Source organism: Oryctolagus cuniculus, chromosome 7 (genome assembly GCF_964237555.1).
Source record: "Oryctolagus cuniculus chromosome 7, mOryCun1.1, whole genome shotgun sequence".
In the NCBI taxonomy this organism is placed as follows: Eukaryota; Metazoa; Chordata; class Mammalia; order Lagomorpha; family Leporidae; genus Oryctolagus; species Oryctolagus cuniculus.
In genome coordinates this window covers 136,213,663-136,235,299 of record NC_091438.1, presented here as the reverse complement: position 1 = coordinate 136,235,299, position 21,637 = coordinate 136,213,663, and the positions used below count along the sequence as shown (strand labels likewise).

The following is a 21,637-nucleotide window of genomic DNA, read 5'->3' as shown; positions in this document are numbered from 1 at the left end:
GGCCTGGAAGAGGGGCAACTGGGACAGAATCCGGTGCCCCGACTGGGACTAGAACCCGGTGTGCCGGTGCTGCAAGGCAGAGGATTAGCTTAGTGAGCCACGGCGCTGGCCAAAGATCTCTCTTTTAAATAAGTGAAGATCTCTCTTTTAAATAAATGAAAAACAAATTAAGACCAAAGCACCATCTCCTCCAACTTTTGGTGGGAAATTTTGAGTAGAGAGCTGAGGGCTGCAGATAAAGACAGGGTCAGGGCCTGTGCTGTGGCACAGCTGGGTAAGCTGCTGTGTGTGACACCGCCGGCATCCCATACCAGAGCATCTGTTCAGAGTCTGGCTACTCTGCTTCTGACCGAACTCCCTGCTAATGCACCTGGGAGTGCAGCAGAGGATGGCACAGGTACCTGGGCCCCTGCTACCCACATGGGAGACCCGGATGGGGTTCCTGGCTCCTGGCTTTGGCCTGGCCCAGGCTTGGCTGTGTGGCCATTTGAGGAGTGAACCAGCAGATGGAAGATCGCTCTCTCTCTGTGCCTTTCAAATAAATAGATAAATTTCTTTTTTCAAAAAAGGAACAGCCTTCGGGCTGGTGCTGTGGTGTGGTGGGTTAAAGCCTATCAAATGGCTGCAATGGCCAGAGCTGCACTGATCCGAAGTCAGGAGCCAGGAGATTCTTCCCATTCTTTCACGTAGGTTCAGGGGCCCAAGGACTCGGGCCATCTTCTACTGCTTTTCCAGGCCATAGCAGAGAGCTGGATTGGAAGTGGAGCAGCTGGGACTTGAACCAGTGCCCACATGGGATGCTGGCACTGAAGGTGGCAGCTTTCCCCACCACACCACAGTGCCGGCCCTTGAAAATTTTTTTTAAAGATTTATTTATTTATTTTGGAAGTCAGAGTTACAGAGAGAGGGAGAGATAAAGAGATAGAGGTAATCTTCCATCCTCTCGTTCATTCCTCAGATGTCTACCACAGCCAGCACAGAGCCAGGTGCTTCATCCGGGTCACTCATGTGGGTGGTAGAGGCCCAAATGCTCCGGCCATCTTCCTCTGCTCTTGCGGGCCATTAGCAGGGAGCTGGATTGGAAGTGGAACAACTGGGATATGAATCAGTGTCTATATGAGATTCTGGCGTCCAATACGCCATTACTCTGGCCTCCGAGGCAGAAATTCTAAAGGAAATCAAGCCTTTTAAAAAACTAAAGGATTTTCTGCTTCATGCCCTCACTTTAGCATCACCTGCTCTAGAAAAATGCTTTGACCTCCCCGTTCATGAAAGACACAGGGAATGGTAGTGGGGGTCCTTACCCAAATGTTGGGACCATTAAAGCAAGTGGCTTATTGTGTTTCAAAACAGCTGGATACAGTGTCCAGGGATGGCTACCTTGCCGTGTCTGCAGGCAGTTGTAACTGCCTGTTAGCTGTTAGAGAAGAAAAAAAAAAAGAAAAAAGAAAAAGAAAATCCCTATCTGGACCCCACACGAGGTGGCCAACAAGTGGAAACCAAAGGGTAGCATTGGGAAGCTGGTGGCCACCTGCTGCAGTACTGAGCTTTGTCACTGGATACCCCAAGCAGTACTCTAAAACTCTGTGAGGCCTCGAACCCTGCCACAGTGCTGCCGGCGGCTCTGGGCCCCCAGCACAGGGCTGCCCTGGAGTGACAGAGCTGGCGCAGCAAGTGGGACAGATCTCAGAAGTGAGCCTCTGCCGGCATGGAAGAAGCAGGGCTTGGGGGTGGCAGCAGTGCTGTGGGAAAGGTCGGTGGAGGGCAGGACATGCGATTGTGTCCTTTCAGGGAACTGTGGGAGCCGCCTCTCTCTCCAGGGATGCCTGCACAGAAGGCAGCGACGGCCGGCCTGAGCAGGGCACTGGGGCCGGGCACAGGGAAGGCTTCAGCGGCCTGTCCTGGCTCCAGGTGTGCCTTCTCGGGGGTCCATGCCCACGGCCATCTGGCCAGAGGAGGCTCCTGAATGCTAGCCCTTTCCCGGTACAGTTGGCCACCTGACCTGCCCAGATGTAGAAACAGAGAGCTATAAGAGTACCCTACAATTGGGCGGGGGGGGGGGGGGTTGCTCCCTGCGGATATGCAAGTGTGAATGACCCGGCCCTACTGAGGGAAAGCTCCACCCTGGTGAACCAGATTGGTCGTTAAGGACTGGATATTGCACTCTCCTCAGGATCGGCTGAATCCCTCTGATGAGGCCTTACTGGATCTGCTGACCACTTCTCTCTCTCTCTCTCTCTAACAAGTGGTAGTCAATTTATTAAACCGGTCAGTTGGCTTAGGCATCTGCAATGGTCACTTCAACTTCTACTCCCGGCTCAATGCTGATGGCAGTGATCCATTTCACAGCCTCAGAAGGGCTGAGCAAGTCAATGAGCCACTTGTGGGATCTCATCTGGAACCGGCCCCACGTCTTAGAACCCTCCCCGCAGGGGTTTTTCTTGTAGTGATCTGCAGGGTCTTGGTAGGCATCTGAACCGGTCCTTTCACTTCCAGATTCTTCTCCTTTGCTCCTCCGATCAAGTCAGCACACACCTTCTCCAGGGACTTGCGGCTGGTCAGGGTGACCCTAATTCGGTGAATGGCCACCTCTGGTTCCACGGGCATCTTTCCAGTGTCTTTAAAAGCCATGGCTGCGGCACGGCTTCCTGACCGACTTGTTCCTCGGTGAGAGCGACCAGTGGTGAGTCAGGAGCCAGAGCGGGCGAAAACGTGCTCCGCCCCCAGCGCTACCGCGTCTTCTCAGAAAGAAGCTGTTTTTCTCTTGAACTTAAGAGCTGCCTCCTGGGATTCACCATGCTCCAGTGAAGAGGGGCATGAAGGATGACCTTCTTCCCCTACCCTTCAGGACCGAGGAGTGAAATGTCTTGGGGTGGGGGTGGGGGGTTTCTAACCCAGCAGTGTGGGATCTGGGCGAAAAGGGGGAGGAGAGGCCGTCAGGTCTTGGGCAGAGAACTTGAACTCTCTTGAGCTTGTTTTTCAGAGACTGTTCCAGAAGAGTATTTCTTGCAACCTTGCAATCAGAGGGAGATAAGACCACCACACACCAGTCTGACTCGCTTCTTCATGACCGAAGTGGAGCCCTCCTTGTTATAATACCACATTCTCCACCCAGGGGAGGAATTTGCCGCCAATTCCTGAACATACAATGTGTGAAGATGTATGTTGCTCATGTGTGTTAGCAGGAGGGACCTCTCCCTGCTCTCTTGCTCCATCCTGGACACCCCCCTTAAAGGACATGTGGGCCCCTTCTCCCTTCCCCCGCCCCTCACCCTGTGTCCTCCCTTGTTGTTGAGACCCTGGATGCAGGAACTGGGCTCAACCTCCCCCAGACTCCTTGCAAAGCAACTGGCAAAACAGAGAAGCGCACAGGGCAGCTTGTGAAACAGATAAGAGGAAAGTTCCCGGCAGTTTCGGAAAGCCTGCTACTCCCTATTTCCCACTAGGGGCAAGCCCCCCACCTCCCACTGGCAGGAGCAAATTCCGTCTCCAGCCAGATGAAAACCCAGCCCTGTGCGTGCCTGTGCAGTCTCTTTGCAAGAATAGACCGTCGCCCCTCTTTACTTCAATAAAGCAGCCTGTCTCTGTTGAGGTTGGCTTTGTCTTCTTTTTCTGTCTCTTTTCTGGGGCTACAAAATGCCAGAACCCTGAGCTATTCCAAACCTAACACCCCTAATGCTGGCTATAAATGCCCTGGCAAATGGCCAGTGTTGTGGCATAGTGGGCAAAGCTGCTGTTTGCAATGCCGGCATCCCATATGGGTACAGGTACTGATTGCTCTGCTTCTGATCCAGTGCCCTGCTAATGACCTGCGAGAAGCAGCAGAAGATGCCCAAGGATTTGGGCCCCTACCACCCACGTGGGAGACCTGGATGAAGCTCCTGGCTCTTGGCATTGGCCTGACCCAGTCCTGGCCATTGTGGCCATCTGCAGAGTGGATGACAGGATGGAAGATCTCTCTCCCCCCCTCTCTCTCTGTAACTCTGACTTCCAAAATAAATAAATAAATCTAAAGAGAAGAAAAAAAGTAGCCAGTGCTGTGGCACAGTGGGTTAAACTGCTGCCTGTGGCGCTGGCATCCCTTATGGGCACTGGTTCAAGTCCCAGTTGCTCCATTTCTGATCCAGCTCCCTTCTAATGTGCCTGGGAAACCAGCAGAAGATGGCCTAGGTGCTTAGGCCCCCGTGCCCATGTGGGAGACCCAGATGAAGCTCCTGGCTCCTGGTTTTGGCCTGGCCCAGCACAGGCCACTGCAGCCATTTGGGGAGGGAACCAGCAGATGGAAGATCTCTTTCTCTATTTCCCTTCCTCTCTCTCTGTAGCTCTGCCTTTCAAATAAAATAAATAAATCTTTAAAAACAACAACAGAAAATGCCATGTCAAATCGCTTCTCAGGTGGTTTATCTAGGGAACCCCACCTGCTCACTGTCTTCAGTTGCTGTTTATCCTGAGACAAGGTATGCAAGAAGTTGTATGTACTTGATTACATAAAAGGAGAAGAATTCTGGCATCAGTTCAAGTCCTGGCTGCTCCACTGCCGATCCAGCTCTCTGCTGATGCACCTGGGAAAGCAGTGGAGGATGGCCCAAGTACCTGGGCCCCTGCACCTACATGGGAGACCCAGAAGAAGCTCCTGGCTCCTGGCTTTGGATCAGCCTAGCTCCAGCTGTTGTGCGGCCAAGTGGAGCGTGAACCAGCAGATGGAAGACCTTTCTGTCTCTACTTCTCTCTGCAACTCTGTCTTTCAAATAAATAAAATATCTTGAAAAAAAGGGGGGGGGAGATATTTCCTTCTGTCCTTGCAGCCTCTTTAGTGGATTGCCTGTGAATGCTTACTCAATAATAAAACTGTTTTCTTCCCCTTCTAACCTTCTGGTTGGCAGGCAATTTTATTTTTAATTCTATTTCTCCAACAGCGGTTAGTGTTTTCTGAGTGCTGGCCATCATGTCTCCCTGCGCTCTGTGACTTCCTCCTTGTAATCTCTGCCACCATGTCCTAATGATCAGTTTCGAGTACCCCCCCCCCCCCCCACACACATAGGAATGGGAGCCCTCTTAAGCCCTGCTGCCAGCACAGGGCTGGATTCCAGGTGACAGCTGGCTGAACGAATGATTGAATGAACAAATGAATGACCTGGTGAACAAATAAACAAGTCTGAGAATTATCCCTCTGGCTGCTAGAGTGTTGAAAAAAAGAGAACAGAGGCCGGCACCGCGGCTCACTAGGCTAATCATCCGCCTTGCGGCGCCGGCACACCGGGTTCTAGTCCCGGTCGGGGTGCTGGATTCTGTCCCGGTTGCCCCTCTTCCAGGCCAGCTCTCTGCTGTGGCCAGGGAGTGCAGTGGAGGATGGCCCAAGTGCTTGGGCCTTGTACCCCATGGGAGACCAGGAGAAGCACCTGGCTCCTGCCATGGGATCAGCGCGGTGTGCCAGCTGCAGCGCGCCAGCTGCGGCGGCCATTGGAGGGTGAACCAACAGCAAAAGGAAGACCTTTCTCTCTGTCTCTCTCTCTCACTGTCCACTCTGCCTGTAAAAAAAAAAAAAAAAAAAAAAAGAACAGAGATTTTCTAACAACAACAAACCCCAAACCAAAACAAATTTAATAGATGGGAATAATAAAAAACAAACACAAACGGCTCAGGGGTAGGGCTGGATCAAGCACAGTCCGGCCCTTAAACGTATGCAGGTGGCTTGGGAGGCCCAGCCTATGAGGCAGAGGCTGGGAGGTAGGGCGTCGGGGGTGGGGGGGTGGGGCTGGGAGCCCTCCTGCCCCTCCTGGCACTGGGATGGCTTTGAGTGATGGCCCTCCTAACCTCTCCTCTCCTGAGGCCCCAGATGAGGAGTCCCAGGAGGTCCTAGAAGGCCCCCGGGCCCTCCATGCCATGAACTCGGAGTCCCTGCAAGAGGGGGAAGTCCAGCAGTGGCCCGAAGATACAGTCATTCTCCTGGCTTGGGGGTCGGGCCATAGGGGTTCCCAGAGGGCTGGTCTGGAACCAGAGGTTCTCATAGGACTTGGGGCTGGGGGTGAGGCCCCCCAAGAGGGGCTGCGTGGAGTCACAGCGCAGGTAGTGCCCTGGCCATGGGCTTGTGGGGCTGCCCAGCACCTGCCCATAAAAGACCTGGTCACTGGTGGGAGACGGGGGCTGGGGCTGGGTGGAAGCTGCTCTTGGGTCCCCCTGGAGTACGTAGGCCTGGACCAAGGTGGGGAGGCCACAGCTCTCTGGGCTGCCACTGGACTCCCAGTGCCCTGGCTTCTTTTCTTCCTCCTCCAGCACCGTGATCTTGGTGATGGATGGCATGTCAGGGTCTCGAAGGCTGGGCAGCTGGAAGGCCTCCTGGACACAAGGACACAGGGTGAGGGCATGGTTCATTTCAGATGTGTGCACCAGACACGGTCCCTCCCTGAGTCAGGGCAGCTGTGGGGATGTTCCTGCTTCTGTCTGCTGGAACACAAAGTGTCACACATACAAAGCCCCTGCAGGTTCCTGATGCATGGTGCCCAACAGGTTCAAGACATGCTGAGAACAGCACCATGAATCTTCCCATTTCCCAGGGCAGTGACTGAGGCTTTGAGCTGGGAGCAGCAGGGATTCAGACCTGCTTCATCCAGAGGGGTGGAGGGGCTTGCGTGCTCTTCCCCAGAGGGCAGCCCTGCACTTGGAGTCTGGGCCAGCGCCCCCCAGTCCCTCTCACCTCTGCCATGACGGTGGGCACCCAGGAGCCCAGGCTGCTGTGGGCTGGGTCTGGCACATTTGGCCAGAGCGGATTCTTCCTGCAGAAGAAGGGGGCAGGTGAAGGCTAGTTCAGCTATCCCAGCCATCCCAGCAGCCCAGGAGGTGCCGCTGCCCCCTGGTGTGGACAGGTGGAGGGCTGGGGCTCCCAGACTGGCCTCATGGTCTGGGAAGGTTGGACGGGACTCTGACTGGTCCAGCCCGACCTGCAGGTCTCTATGGGTAGGGGTATCTGGGCATCAGGCCTCTCTGAAGGACTCACCTGGGACTGCAACAGAGCCAGGTGGTCCCACAGAGGCATAAGAGCAAGAAGAGGCTGCCGGACAGGCCCAGGAGGATGTGCAGCACAGACTCCTCTGGGATGAGGGAAAATCAGGAGAGGTGACAGTACATGAGTATAAGGCTAGGTCTCCACTCTTGCTCTGAGAGCCCAGGACAGTGTTGGGTTTATTCCCTCAGACTGGGATCCATGGGCAGGCTAGTTCTCCTCCCTCAGACTGGGATCCATAGATAGTACTGGATCTCTTCCCTCAGACTGGGGTCCAAGGGCAGGGCTGGGTCTCCTCCCTCCGAATGGGATCCATGGGCAGGACCGGGTCTCCTCCCTCAAACTGGGATCCATGGGCAGGGCTAGGTCTCCTCCTTCAGACCAAGGCATCCAAAGACAGGGTCTTATGTATTCTCAAAATCAGGAACTTTTGGGTGGGGGACCCTTCTGCCAGCTGTCTCTGCCCAGTTCCGCCCCCCATGCCTTACCTAGGGCCAAGGTCATCAGGGTGAGACTCGTACTGTTGGTGGCCCCGGCCTGGCTGGCAGCCATGAGGTGGACATGATACACACTGGCCGGCTCCAGGCCATGGAGGACAAAGCCGTGGGAGGAGGCATTCAGAGTGGTGGCTGGAAGTGGAGTGCAGGGTAAGGCTGGGCCCAGATGCTGGAGCCGTCTCCATGGTGCTGGGCACCCCCTCAGGCCGTCTGGGACTGCAGGGAGCTGAGGGTGGACTCACAGAATAACTGGTCCTGAGTGTTGGTCCAGAAGATGGTGTAATGGGTCAGGGGGCTCTTCCCCAGCTCAGGGGGCTCAGGCACCCACTCCAGTTGTGCCCAGGTCCTGTCAATGTGCTTGAGTTGCAGCTCCGGGGCGTGAGAGGGGGCTGTGGGAAGACAGAGGCACAGGGCGGAAGGTTCCATGCGGCTCCCTGGAACACTGCAGAGTGGGCGAGGAAAGGGATTCCGAGGGGGCTCATGTCCAAGCCTCACCTCTCCGGGGACTGTATCTGAACTCCACCTGCTGCTACTAAGTGGCTGAGCCAGGATTAGAACCCGGTTCCATTTAAACCACACTCCCTGACTTTTCCCACACCTGATTTTGTCCAAAGCACTACTCGGTTCTGCCATTCACTCTCTGAACTTCTGCCAGGCCCTCGTTCATTTTCTATCGCACCTGACACCTGTCAGGGCGGTTGATTGATTTTTCAAGACTTGCTCCCGGAATCCTGCCAAATTCACTGCCTAAGTTTTCCCACCTCACCACCTGATTTGTGCCCAGCTCTGGAGACCGGGGCGGGGGGGAGTGGGTGGGTGGGTAATGGTGGGATCAGGTGAGAGCCTCCGCAGGGCCAGAGTAGGGGGGAGGGAACTGTCTCATCGTTTTCCTGATTGCTGGGGCCCAGCTGGGTGCTGGCTGGGGAGGAGAGGACTCTGGGAGGGGGGCTGACGGCAGGTGAACCTGTCTCCTGGGAGTAGGCATAGATGTGCTGGGAGGGTCCCACGGCTGCCTGGTACAGCGGAGTCACGGCGATCTCGTAGACTTGGAAGGGCCTGACGTTCTCTGTGCAGAGAGAAGGGGGCAGCACTCGGGTTAGGCCCTGCGCAGGAGCCAACCTCAGCTCTCTCTTTGCAATGTCTTTCTCAGGTCCTTTGATGGGTGTGAAAGATGAGGAGTGGAAGGAGAGCTGGAAGGATGCGGGGGCCGGGCTGCAGAAAGAGTGCAGAAGTGAGTGCTTCATGGGAAGGACTTCCTGGGCGTGGGGCTCTGTGACACGGACAGTGAGTTTGCTTCCCTACCCTGGCTCTGCCCCCCCCCCCCCCCATGGGAATGCACTGCCTCGCCCCACCCCCAGCCCCGCCCACACCACTGCTCCCGCCTCACCTCGAAGCAGAGTCCCTGTGAGGTTCCCATCCTGCTCCACCCTCCAGGTCTTGCTGCTGCTGGGGCTGGGGGCACCTGGGCCCCACTCAATCACATAGCCCTGAGGCTGAAGACTGGGGGGCTCCCAGCCCACCCAGAGGCTGTGGGGGTCTTGGCCCACAGCATGGAGCCCAACCAGGGGTGGACCTGGAGAGACAGAGTGGGAAACTGTGAAACGAAAGTGAAAAGAATCCAGACTCCAGAGCCAGAAGCCTGGGTTCGAATCCTGACGTTGCTACTTCCAGGCTGGGCGACCTTGGTTGGGTCGATATCTGAGCCTTGCTCATCTGTGACGTGGAAACAATGACCCAAGTACCCAGCTCACGGAGTCCTGGTGCAGATTCAGTGAGCTGATGATGCACAGGACAAACCTGGCTTGGGGCCAAGTACGGAGTAGCAGTAGGGGAATGAGGACTGCTAGGGCTGGTAAGAGCCAGGCCCCGTGCTGTCCTCGTATTTGCTAGCTCACTCACCATCACACCAGGGAGGGAGGTAGTACTATTGTCTCTATTTTATCAATGAGAAGGTGCAGAGAGGTCAGGCAGCTTATCTAAGGCCACACAGCTGGGAGGTGGAAGTGTTAGCTATTGCGATTGTGATTGGGATCAGTGGTCCTCCTGGTGCGGGCCCATGTTTAGGGGATACTGGGGTGCTGAGGACTGATCCCCTAAGACTGAGCCATTAACTCACGGACCATGCTCTGCCAGAATGGATTGTGTGTGTGTGTGTGTATGTGTGTGTGCGCGCGTGAGTCTAGACACCAGCACCACCTTAACCTGGCTCTGATGGACATGAACGTTAACATGCACCAAGCAGTTCCTTTGTGCCAGGCGTGTGTCTTAGTTAATGTGTTCCTCACAGCAGTCCCCAGCAGGCAGTTATCCCATTTTTCAGATGAACAGTGAGGCCAGTGAGGGGACGTCGCCTGCCCGGTTCACACTGTCACCAAGTGGTAGGATGACTTTTGAACCCAGCAATCTGGCCTCCAAACTCACACGCCGTAATCATGTGCTCTTAGCCCCCTGTACCTCTGTGCTCCGAGAAGATCACTGGGGCGGGCTGGGAGGCCCCAGCGGTGTTGTAGGCCACCAGGGCCACCTCCCCGGCTCCTGGAGGCAAGTGGAAGGTGCAGCCCAACTCCGTGGTGTTGCAGAGGGGCAGGGCGGCCCCAGCCTGGCCTGAGGGTTTCCAGGAGACCAGATACCCTTGGATTTGCCCGCTCTCTTCCTCCTGGGGTGTTGGCTGTGACGGGTGGCAGAAAAGCAATGATAAGCAGGTGCACAGCTCATCTTGAGTGAGGCCAAGCCTCCAAAAGTGGGGTGGATGGGACCTAGAACTGAGTCCCAGATTGGGGCCAGGCTTTTCATCCCTCACTCCTTCCCCCTGTTCCCTTGTGCCAGGTTCTAGGAAGCGGGGAGGGAAGAAGCAAGTTGGCGCGTACAGAAAGCACTTAACTATCCGCTGAGCTGACCCTTTGGGGCATGGGTGACTCCTGCATTGTGGCTTCCCCCAGAGGTCCCCATGCAGCTTCCTGGGCACATGCAAAGTGCAGGCAAATCACATTTAAATGCAAGCAAGCCCTCAGACCTGCAGGGTTTGTCTAGGTCGGAGGAGGTTCCAGGGGTGGAGGGACAGCCTTCAGAGGGAGTCACCTTCCAGAACAGCTGCGCCTCCGGGGTCCCAGGGTCCAGCTGCCTCTGCCGCAACCATGCATCCAGTCTGACCACGGGGACTGTGGAGGGAGTGAGAGGAGAGCATGCTGGTGAGGCAGAGCCAGGGTTCTAACGGCTGCGCCCAGTCCCCTGTTGGCCGCTTACCCCGTTCGGTGGTTCTCCGCTCCAGGCTGGGGCTCCATGCACTCCAGTGGCCGGGTAGGGGCCAGCGGGTGCAGCGCATCTGCAGGACGTAGACGGTGGCTGGGAGGAGCCCGCAGAGTTCATACTGGACGGTCATGGAGGGCAGGGGGGCCACCTGGTATGTGTGGGAGTAGGACTCAGAGCCTGGATCTCCGTGCCCTTCTGGGCTGAATCTGAGCCCACTGTACCCCCTCAGCCTCCCACCTCGGGCTCTGGGGTTTGCCTCTGCCTCACCAGTGTCCAGTTGTCTTCTTCAAGCTGTGGCTGGTGGCGTAGCTCGCACTTCTGGTCGATAAAATGGCTTGGCTTCCACGGCTCCCAGTGCAACTGCAGGCAGCCTGGCTGGGGTGGGGCCCCCTTGGGGCTGGAGTCCAGGGCCCACAGCGTAGGGGGCTCCAGCTTCACTGTGAGGAGCAGGGCTGTCAGAACCTCCCTCTGCTCTGCCCTCTAGGCCACTCTGCCTCAGCTCCTCTCGTCTCCCTGCCTGTGGTTCTGTGTTTTCCTCTCTGGAGCTGCATCCGTGTGGTCCCAACCGCTGTCTCTGCGTCTGACTTCTCCGCTGTCTGAGTTGCTATGACTCTGTAGTTTTGTCTCTATGTATATATGCCTGTTTCTGTCTAGGTCTTTGTTCCATGCTCCTGCCCGGGGTCTTTGCACTGGTCAGAATGCTTTCTCCCAGATACCCCATGGCTTGCTGCCTCATTTCCTCCAAGGATCTGCTCAGTGGTTGCCTTCTTAGTGAGGTCTGTTGACATAGCAACTACCCCTCCCCTTCTTCCTGTGCTCCTGTCTTTGAACTTCTTCATTCTACTTTTCATCATCTGATATTCTGCTTTGTTTCGTCCCCTGGGATGTCACATTCTGAGGGCAGGAGTTTGGGCGCTGGGTTCACTGTTGTAGCACTAGGACCTCAAGAGGTGCTTAGCCCCTAGTGGGCGTCTCTGTCTCCTAGCCTCTGCCTGCAGTTGCCTTGCTCTTTGTCTCTCTCCTCTGCCTCTGTCTCTAGGTCTTCCAGCATCTCCTCGACTGTCCCTGGCCCTCTGCCTCCCTCTCCATGCCTCTGTGGGTGTGCCCGTCTTGGTGGCCTCTCCCCTCCCCTGCACCCAGCATGGCCCACCTACGTCCATGGGATCGAGGCACAGCTGCGGAGACACACTGGTCCCCAGCGCGTTCTCTGCCTGCACCCAGATGCCCATGCTCTGGTAGAGCAGCAGGTGTTTGCGCGGGATGGAGCAGTAGCTGTGCGTGTCCTCTGGCACGCAGCCCATGATGGCGTCCTCTTGGGTTTGACAGTTGCCCCGGCTCCTGCCAACAGGCCAGGCTGGGGTGCCAAGCAGAGAAAGAAAGCAAGGCTCCCTCCCCGCCTCCCAGCTTTGCCTCTGCCTCCCCACTCCCCACAGTCCTCCCCACTCCTCCTCCCACCCCCGCCCAAAGGAAGGGGCTGGGGAGGGGCTGCTGCTCACTTGAAGCTCTTCAGGGTGAAGTTGGTGGGCAGGTGGGTCTCGGGCCCTGGCTCCCACTGGCAGGTGAGGCTGCTGGTCATGAGGTCCATGAAGCAGGACAGGTTGCGCGGTATGGCGGGGGGGTCTGCTTGTGGTCCGGGGTTGGCGAAAAGATATGAGGGCTTTGAGTGCAACAGCTGGCAAGCTTCCATGGGCTTTGGTTGGCTTTGGTCTCTCTTGGGCCGCCTTGTCTCCATGCAGTGGACACTCAAGGGGCAGCCCAGTTCCAGGCACAAACAGGGACACACACAGCCAGACCTCCAGCAGCCTAGAGGTCCCCCACCTCCAGTTTCCTGAACTGCAGACCCCTTGGGCATGAACAATGTACTGTCTGGGTTTCTGTTCCGGATCTGCCATGCATTAATCATGTGATGGTGAAGTTATTAAGTGTGCTGTGCCTTAGTTTCGTCATCTATAAAGTGGGGGCAATGGTAAAAGAGCCACCCCCAGGCCTATTGTGAGGGAAAAAGGACCTACTATGCGTAAAGCACTCAGGGCAGTGTCTGGCACAGGTAAGTGCTTGGTAGGTGTTAGTGGCTACTCTGATTAATATTTTTAAAAGATTTTTTAAATTTAATTGAAAGGCAGAGTGAGAATGAGAGTGAATGAGAGAGAGCGAGAGAGAGAGAGAGAGAAAGAGATTGATCTTCCATTTGCTGGTTCATTCTCCAAATGCCTACAACAGCCAGGGCTGGTCCAGGCTAAAGCAAGGACCCAGGCACTTCATCGGGTCTCCTACCTGGATTGCAGGAAACCAAGTACCTGAGCTGTCATCCGCTGCTTCCCAGGCACATCAACAGGAAGCTGGATGGGAAGTGTGGAGTAGGGGCCAGCGCTGTGGCGCGGCGGATAAAGCCACCATCTGCAACACCGACATCCCATATGGGCGCCAGTTTGAGTCTCAGCAGCTCCACTTCTGATCCAGCTCTCTGCTATGGCCTGGGAAAGCAGTGGAAGATGGCTAAGATCCTTGGGTCCCTGAGACCTGGAAGAAGCTCCTGGCCTTGGCCTTTGTGGCCTTTTGGGAAGTGAACCAGCAGATGGAAGATCTCTCTCTCTCTCTCTCTCTCTCTCTCTCTCTCTCTCTCTCTCTCCCCCTCTCTCTCTCTTTGTAACTCTTTCTTTCAAATAAAATAAAATGAAAAATTTTTTTGGTTTATCTTTCTAAAAGAAGTGCAGAGTAGCTGGGACTTGAATTGAAAACTGGGCGCCCCAGGTGGCCAGTTAACCCACCGTACCACAAGGCCTTCCCCTCTGAATCGTAAACAAGAAGCTTGGTCTTTGTTTTTTCTTATGTCTCAGCTTGGCACAAACTCCAGCCTGCTCAGTTGGGAAGGAAGGCTGCAGCTGGGCGGGAGAAGAAGCTGGGAGCGAGCCTGCACAGAGCGTCCTCCCGGGACACCCTCCTGGGGCCCAGGTTGTGGTCTTGCCTGGCAGCCAGGTGGAGTCGTGGTTGCCACACTGGCTTTAGAACCACACCACTGATACAAACTCGGCTCCAGCCTCATTAGCCTGTGACCCTTGGCACATCGCTTATCCTCCCCAGACGTCAGTTGCTTCATCTGCAAAATGGGGCTAAATAGTAGTACCGCCCAGCAGGGGAGATGACCCAACCTCATACCCAGGAAGTGCCCATGGAGCCAAGAACTCTAACTGGCGCTGGGGGCGGAGTGGGTGGATGGCTGGAGGGACTTACAGCCTGCTCGCAACTCAGCCTGATCCAGGATCTGCAGGTTGCTGCCCCATTGCAGACAGCAGGAGAGGAAGGCCTGAGTGTAGTTGAAGTGGGGCAGCGTGATGATTGATTCCTGGGTCCCATCAGGCCACTGCCACTGCCTGGCTCCTGGTTGTATCTCTGTTCCCAGTTTCCACCTAATAATCTGTGGCTCCAGGTACAGCTGGCTACAGTTCTGGCTGATGGTGCAGGAGGCAGTGATGGGAGCCCCCAGGCGCACGGTGGACGCAGAGAGGCTGATGCGCCCGCATGTCTCCAGGCCTAGGGGGAGAGAAGCGGCTGTGAGTGACTGCCCTGCCTGCAAGCTCAGGCCTTGGTGCCCCTTGATCTGGGTCCTCACCTTCCTGCCTCTCCCAGCGAGCCACAGGGGTTGGATGGGGAGGGTGTGTGTGGACACCGCAGAAGGCTGTGAGGGGTGAGAGGAGACAGTGATGGTAGACATTTCCCAACCTGTTCTACTGAGAAAAGCAGATGCTAACTTGCAGTGCGTGCTGCTCTCTGCGGCATGAATATATATTCCCACCGTGGCTGATTCCAAGTGGCCCATGTGCTGTCCCTGAGCGCGGAGATGGGGAGATGTGTGCACAGACAGCTCCCGCCAGCCAGCCCCAGCACACCACCAGAGACCAGTGCCCTCCCCAGGACGGGCAAAACAATGATTAGAAGATAAGAATCAGGGCCAGCGCTGTGGCAGGTAAAGCTGCCACCTGCAGTGCTGGCATCCCGTATAGGTGCTGGTTCGAGTCCTGGCTGCTGCACTTCCGATCTAGCTCTGCTGTGGCCTAGGAAAGCAGTAGAAGATGGCCCAAGTCCTTGGGACCCTGTACTGCTTGGGAGACATGTAAGAAGCTCCTGGCTTCGGACTGGCCCAGCTCTGGTCATTTTGGCCGTTTGGGGAGTGAACCAGTGGATAGAAGACCTCTCTCTCTCTCTGCCTTTCAAATAAATAAATCTTTTTTTTTTTTTTTTTTTTTTTTTTTTTAAAGAAGATTAGAACCCAAGCTGGCCTTATTCCAGTTCTTGCTAATGCAGACCCTGGGAGGCAGCTGTAACCACTCAAGTGATTGGGTCCCTGGCCCCCACCTGGGGGATCTGGATTGAGTTGCTGGCTCCCCACTTTGGTTTTGGTCTGGCCCTGGCCGTTGCAGGCATTTGGGGACCAAGCCAGCAGATGAGAGCTCTATCTGTCACTCTCTGTCTCTGTCTCCTTGCCTTCCAACTAAATAATAACAGCAACAAAAAGCCATAAAAGAAAGCTGGCTAAGAATCTCACAGCCACTGTACCCTTGCACATTCAAGCCGATCTTGCTCACAGCACTGGGAGGCACGTTATTGCTTTGGAAGGCGTTGAGGTGGGATGGAGAAGAGCGTGGGCATTGCGACTAAACTGCCGAGCTTTAAATTCTGGCTCTATGGCTTACTAATTACTAATGACCCTGGTGTGTCACTGAGACTTTCTGTGCCTCAGTCTTCTCATCTGTAAAATGGAACTAAAACCAGTTCCTGTTTAGTGCTGCTGGAGGAATGAGATGTGATAGCAAGCACACGACACTTGGCACAGTGCCTGGCGTGTATGTTTTTGCTGCCACAGACCCAAGCCCTTCACGCAGCCCCTGTGGCCTGGCCCCAGACAACCCTCTGTTCCACCCCAGGATGTTTTCTCACTCCAGCCATTCTGTCCTGTGCTTGCTGCTCCCCCAAAGTCCCACGACCTCTTGACCCTTGCACCTGCTGCGCCTTTATGAGGTGCTCTTCCCCCTCCCACCTCTCTTGGCCTTGGTTAGCATTTGGACCTCTTGGGAGGGCGGGAACCAGACTGTGTCCCGGCTGACCAGATCAGGCCAAGCCGCCCTGTATGTTCCTAAAGCTCTTACTACCCTCCATAATTATAGTCCTGTGTTTATCTGCGAGTCTGTGTCCTCCACCAGACTCTGAGGTCTGCGAGGCCAGAGACCTCGGCGACTCTGCTTCACTGTGCTCCCAGGGCCCTGCACAGGGGAGGCCTTCGGTGAATGCTCACTGGATAAACAAACCAGTCGACACACACTGCTCTGAGGGTGCTCTGAGGCCCATTCTACTGATGGGGATGCTGAGGCCCTAAGAGAAGCAGCGGTTTTCCTAGGGTCACAGAGCAAGTTCATGATCCTCAGCATGGGGCACCTGCTCTTCCATAGACTCAGAACTGCAGGCCGGAAGGAGCTTTATAAAACGGTTGACTTGAAAACCTTACTTGGTGTTGTGCCTCTGCAGCAGGGTTTGGGTGACTTGCTTTTTGTATATACTGCCAGCTAAGAATAGTTTTTATATTTTTCAAGGGTTAAAAACAAGTCAAAGTAAAACCCAAATAAGAATGTGCAACAGAGACCATACATCGGACGAACCTGTCAAACCCTGCTAATCCTGACTGCAGTGTGCACGCCCCTAGACACGGGACACACTCCACCTCTCAAGCCGTTCCCCTGGCCCGAGAGCTCTGCCTCAGCTTCCTTATTTCAGGCTCAAACCTGTTCCAGTGGCCTCCACCTCCACCACTTTGCTGCCCACCCAGGCTGCACGGGACCCAGAGGTTCCTACTGACTGTTTGGCTGAGATCTGCAGGTGAGACCTGAGGCCCCACCCACCCACGCTTTCCAGGCAGCCCCGCCCAGGGCTCTCACCACTCCTGGGAACTGGTTTGCCTGCAGAGGTCTGTGGGTGGGAGCCTGGCTGCCCCTCCCCTTGGGGTTCTCGGCTGGATGGCAGTGCAGGGAAATGGTCTCCTCCTCCACCCCCAACCTCTCTCCTTGTCACTCCCCTCTCCCATTGCACCCCCAACCCCGGCACACTCACTTCCGGGGAGCAGCAGGGCGATCAGTGCAGCCCCGGCCAGGCAGCAGGTTCTCAGCGCCGCCATGTCGCCGCCTTGGTGCTCACCTGGAGGCAGAGAGGGGTGATGGAGGTCGTGGACTTTGGAGTCAGAGCTCAACTTAATCCTGGCTGTGCACAGTGCGGCTTTGGCGAGGTTACGTGACCTCTCTGCGGCCAAGTTTCTTTGCAAAATGGGGGTAACAGCAGCCTGTGCTGCATAGTGCATGAACCAGCACAGCTCAAGGGTTTTGCAGTGTGCCTGGCACATAGCAAGTGACTCTGAAGTGGCAGCTGTGGCTGGTGCTAGAGGTGCCTTCCAGGAAGGAGCCGGGAACAAAGCAGTGAGGAGCAGCATTCCCCCCCTCCCCTCCTATCTGAGCTGACTCTCCCAGGACCGCAGCACCCCAGACAAGCGCGTGCAGGCATCTGGCTTATTTTAGGGAGACCCGAGGAGCAGATCAGGGAGTGCGGAGCATGAAACCGCGCAAAGGCAGCGTGAGGCTGTGTCATCCAGTGACCAACTAGGGCACAGTCTTTCTGGGATTTTCCAAGGAGCCAACTAGAACCTTCCTCAGAACTGTCAAGGTTTGTCCCCTGAGTGGGAGCAAGGACAGGAAGGTTCATCCACTGATGCCAGCCCGACATTGATCAAGAGATGCCCTTCGTATGTTAGCTCCGGGAAATGTGCCTGCTGCGCATGCGTAAGTTCCAGGCGGCGTCTCCTGCATGAGCCGTGCTGATGGCATCAGAGATCCTGCCTGAAGGAAGGGAGAGTGCTCCACAGAGCAGCTCCGCGGAGCAGCGGAGCAGGGGCTGGGAGCTAGCCTTGCAAGAAGCTGGAAGCTGCAGTGACGGCTGCAGAAAGAGTGGGCTGAGAGGACATCACAGGGAGCACGCAGGGGCCTTATTCACCGCTCTGGGCATGGACCTCTGCAGGACTTCTGGGGTCAGGCACCACGTAGCCATGGCAACAGTGCCTGGGCAGAGGGAGCAGTGGCTCCAGTCTTAGGAAGTATGCGAAAGTTTCTACCCCTGCGATGAATGTCCCACCTAACCTTCCACCCTGCTCCCATTGGGGTCTTGTGACCACACACACACACACACACACACACCTGCTCCCCCAGCACTAGTTGGTGCTCTTGCTCACCTGCCTGCTTGTACATACACGGACACATATGTGCAGGTGGTATCTCAGCAGAGCCCCTGTGCTCAGCAGGGAGAGAGCTCAGAGAATCATCTTCTCTCGCTCCCAGACAGGTGTGAATGAGAGCCATTCAGATACCCAAGTTGTTTCTGCTTGCAAAGTCCTTACCTTGTCTGTTTATCTGTTAGTCTACATATCTACATATCTGTTGTCTATCTATCTGTCTGTCTAAATATATGTCTGTCTATCTGTTTATCTGTCATTTATCTGCCCATTTAGTCTGTTTGTCTATATGTCTATCTGTTGGTCTATCTATATGTTTGTCTCTCTGTTTATCTACCTGTTTGTCCATCTGTCAGTTGGTCCATCTGTCTTTTAATCCAGAGGTCAGGATACCCAATGACAGGTAATCTCCAAGCCACCTTTGTGCAAATCAGGAAAAAAGCACTCTTTCCTCCAGACAGACACAGCCCCACAATAAGACCAGGCAAGTGGAGAACAGGCTGGATTCCAGTCTCCAACCACCCCTCGGCTGGGGGATTTTGTGCAGTGAGAAGTGTGCACAAGCGTGCAGAGCATTCTTGTCCCATCTACCTATCACAGTTGGTAACCCTGCTATAGCATACCAGCTAGATTAGCCTGCCCACCCCGACAACCACACACACCGGCTGGGGGAGATGTAGCCTCCGAGACCCAGGTCTACAGACACTGGTTCCCACCTCCACGTGTCTGCCGCCATTGCCAGGCCAGGCTATGGCAGTGAGGCCCCACCTTACCCTTCTGCTCTGTTTCTTGTCCAGAGCGGGCAACCGAGCCCCGAGTGGCCCAGGCAGCAACCTCCTGGAGTGCTGGGGGATGGCACGTTCGGCCTCCAGCCCTGCCCCCACCGCCCGCAGCCCTGGGCCACCTCGCGCTGGCCAGGGCATGGTCTGTTCTCTGGGAGGGCCACTTGCGGGCAGGTTGGGAGCCCAGCTCCGCCACTCACCAGCTGTGTGACCTTGCCTGGTTACTTCATTTTTCGGAGCCTCGGCGACCGCATCTGGGAAAGAGGGATAACAATAGCACAGGGCTGCTGTGAGGATGTGATGAGATGGCGGTGGTGGGTGCACCTGACTCCGTGCGTGGCGTGGCCTGAGCGCTTGGTGATCGCAGGTTACTCTTACAAACCGCACAGAGGGTCACCGCCTCGTGCAGCCTGCGGGCTTCACTGCTCCTCTGGCAGGCTGCGGGGTCACTGACTCCCAGGGCTGCTCTTGCTGGTGTCTATGTCACACCAGGCAGTTCCTAAGCCCCATTTCTGGATCCTTTCCTTCTGGTTTCTGCCCCGCCTCACCCCTGTCTGTCCCTGTCACTACAGCCGTCTCGCCTGGGCGGAGCAGGTGCACTGACCCCCCTGGGGCCTGCCACACTCGATGCCACCCGGAGTCACTGCCATTACACCCCCTGTCCCCCCTGGTCCCCTCTCACTTCCCTCCCTTCACACCCAACGGCTCCCTAGGTCACACCCTCCTCTCTCCTCCATTCTGCTGTGGGAAGAGCTGGAGACGGTGGGTCTAGGACTAAACAGAGGGAGAGGGCTTCCCACATGTGGCTGAGAGAGAGAGAGAGAGAGAGAGAGAGAGGAACAGAGCCCGAGGCTGAGATACACACACAGGTGGACATGGCGGAAAGAGACCTGCGGAGATAAACAGTGAGGCCGGAGAGACAGTAGGAGCCACAACGAGCCCCAGAGACACAAGCGCAGCGCCCCCGCGAGACGGAGCCCTCCCAGGCCGAGAGCAGGGGTTTCAGGTTCAGGAGACAACGGGAAACAGGAGAGGCCCAAAGAGACTCGGAGAGAGACGGCACTGTGGGGAGGCAGCAGGCCAGGGAGGCGCTGAGGAGTGAGGACTTGAGCCCCAGAGGAAACCGACAAAGACACCGACAGAGAACGGTTTGGAGACTGGAGTGCGCCGACGCACAGGTTCTGGGAGACAGAGACTCGGCAAGTGGGAAGCACCATGGCTGCCCCGAGCCTGGCTTCCTGTCCCCAGAGGGACAGTGAGGGCTTCCCTGATCCACCTCCCCCACCGCATCCCTGAATAGGGTCTCTCTGGACAAAGGGACCCTGTCCGAGGCTCCTGGTTCCAAAGGACCGAATCCTGAAGGCAGGACCTGGCACAGGCCTGGGCCCACGGACACGGGCCCTTGGCAGAGCTGGGGGAAGGGACTTGGGCTCCAGGTCTCCGTCAAGCCCCAGGCCCAGCTCTCCTTGGAGGAACCCCTACTCACCGTGAAGCCTGCGGCCGGCCCCCTGCCCGTCTCGCCTCCTCTGGCAAGTTCCTGAAACCGCAGTCCGCAGTCCGGCTTCTCTGCCTGAGCCCAGTCGTTAATGACAGCCCGGGGGCTGGGATTGCAACACCTTCACAGCCTCCTGCTGCTCACCCTTGGGCCTCCGACAGCCCCTTCCTCCCAGGAAGGAGCCTGTGAGGGAAACTGCTGGGGGCCCTGGGCAGCCTTCCTGCCTCGGGGGTCTTAGGGGGCTGAGGGATGTGGCAACCCTGTCCCCCTTCCCCTGCCTCCGGATTTCCTGAACTCAAACTTTCGAGGCTGGGAGGGCCCAGGCTCCAACCTGGCTGAGTGCCATCCCCATGCCCCCTGCTGCCATAGGAGGCATCACTCAGACAGCGACCTGACTCGGAGGCTCACGTGACCTCAAGCCTTGTTCGGGCACTCGCCATGGGGCCCTCCCCTCACAGCACGCAGGTGGGCATGCTCCGGCTTCCAGGGGAAACCTGTTCCCATGAAGTGCTGTTCTCCCCTCCTCAGCCCACCTTCCCTACCTTTGCTAGAGGGCCTGGCAGGTGTGCAGAGAGCTGCTCTGGGTGCGGGACAGGATCACGAGAAGTGACTAACTGGACTCCCAACAGTTCTGGTTCCTGGAATAGGTTCTGACTGAGTGCCACCAACTGCATTTTATGTCTTTCATTGTTTGTAATCCCTTGCCATTTAAAAAATTTTTTTTAATTTAATTTAATTTAATTGTTTTGACAGGCAGAGTGGACAGTGAGAGAGAGAGACAGGGAGAAAGGTCTTCCTTTTCTGTTGGTTCACCCCTCAATGACCACTGTGGCTGGCGCATTGCGCTGATCTGAAGCCAGGAGCCAGATGCTTCTCCAGGTTTCCCATGCGGGTCCTTGCCATTTTTTAAAAGATTTATTTATTCATTTGAAAGGCAGACTTGAGAGAGAGAGAGAGAGAGAGAGAGAGAGAGAGAGAGTGAGTCTGGCTCTGTGGTGCAGCAGGTTAAAGCCCTGGCCTGCAGCGCTGGCATCCCATATGGGTGCCAGTTCAAATCCACTTCCAATCCAGTTCCCTGCTAATGTACCTGGGAAAGCAGTGGAAGATGGTCCAAGTGCTTGGGCCCCTGCACCCATGAGAGAGACCCGGAAGAAGCTCCTGGCTCCTAGCTTTGGATTGGCTTAGCTCCAGCCGTTGCAACCATTTGGGGAGTGAACCAGTAGATGGAAGACCTCTCTATCTCTCTCTCTACCTCTTTCTGTAACCCTGTCTTTCAAATAAATAAAGTAAATCTTAGAGAGAGAGAGAGAGAGAGAGAGAGAGAGAGAATCTTCCATCTTCAAATGGCTG

At 56.0% G+C, this 21,637-nt stretch overlaps 1 protein-coding gene and 1 pseudogene across 4 annotated transcripts; both read right to left on the bottom strand.

The window, feature by feature from the left end:
- Positions 1–2,159: 2,159 nt before the first annotated feature.
- LOC100344767 (small ribosomal subunit protein uS10-like) lies at positions 2,160–2,662 on the bottom strand (annotated as a pseudogene).
- A 2,918-nt stretch (positions 2,663–5,580) lies between these two features.
- Positions 5,581–20,675, bottom strand: CSF3R (colony stimulating factor 3 receptor). Of its 4 annotated transcripts, none has more exons than XM_070078735.1 (18): positions 20,279–20,420; positions 18,993–19,046; positions 16,846–16,929; positions 14,357–14,422; positions 13,978–14,277; positions 12,243–12,366; positions 11,901–12,100; positions 11,014–11,183; positions 10,741–10,894; positions 10,576–10,655; positions 9,952–10,165; positions 8,885–9,070; positions 8,462–8,563; positions 7,740–7,886; positions 7,489–7,629; positions 6,995–7,088; positions 6,695–6,773; positions 5,581–6,336 (listed from the first exon to the last, which is right to left on the bottom strand). In XM_070078735.1, the coding sequence occupies exons 3-18, from the start codon at positions 16,907–16,909 to the stop codon at positions 5,857–5,859; spliced, it is 2,601 nt and encodes an 866-aa protein (XP_069934836.1). In that variant the 5' UTR covers positions 16,910–16,929; positions 18,993–19,046; positions 20,279–20,420; the 3' UTR covers positions 5,581–5,856. The 4 variants fall into 4 exon arrangements, with proteins under 4 accessions (XP_069934836.1, XP_069934837.1, XP_008271884.2 ...); XM_070078736.1 differs by having other exon boundaries at positions 11,897–12,084; XM_008273662.4 differs by lacking the exon at positions 14,357–14,422 and having other exon boundaries at positions 11,897–12,084; positions 20,279–20,675.
- Between the last annotated feature and the right edge of the window lie 962 nt (positions 20,676–21,637).

Excerpts from the sequence above, each read along its gene's own strand:
- CSF3R (XM_070078735.1), bottom strand. The coding sequence starts at position 16,909 with ATGGCGGCGCTGAGAACCTGCTGCCTGGCCGGGGCTGCACTGATCGCC. Across the intron at positions 10,166-10,575 it reads AGGCGCAGCTGTTCTGGAAG|CCAACACCCCAGGAGGAAGA; the intron begins GTGACTCCCTCT and ends CACCCGTCACAG. Across the intron at positions 7,630-7,739 it reads CACTCAGGACCAGTTATTCT|CCACCACTCTGAATGCCTCC; the intron begins GTGAGTCCACCC and ends CTCCACTTCCAG.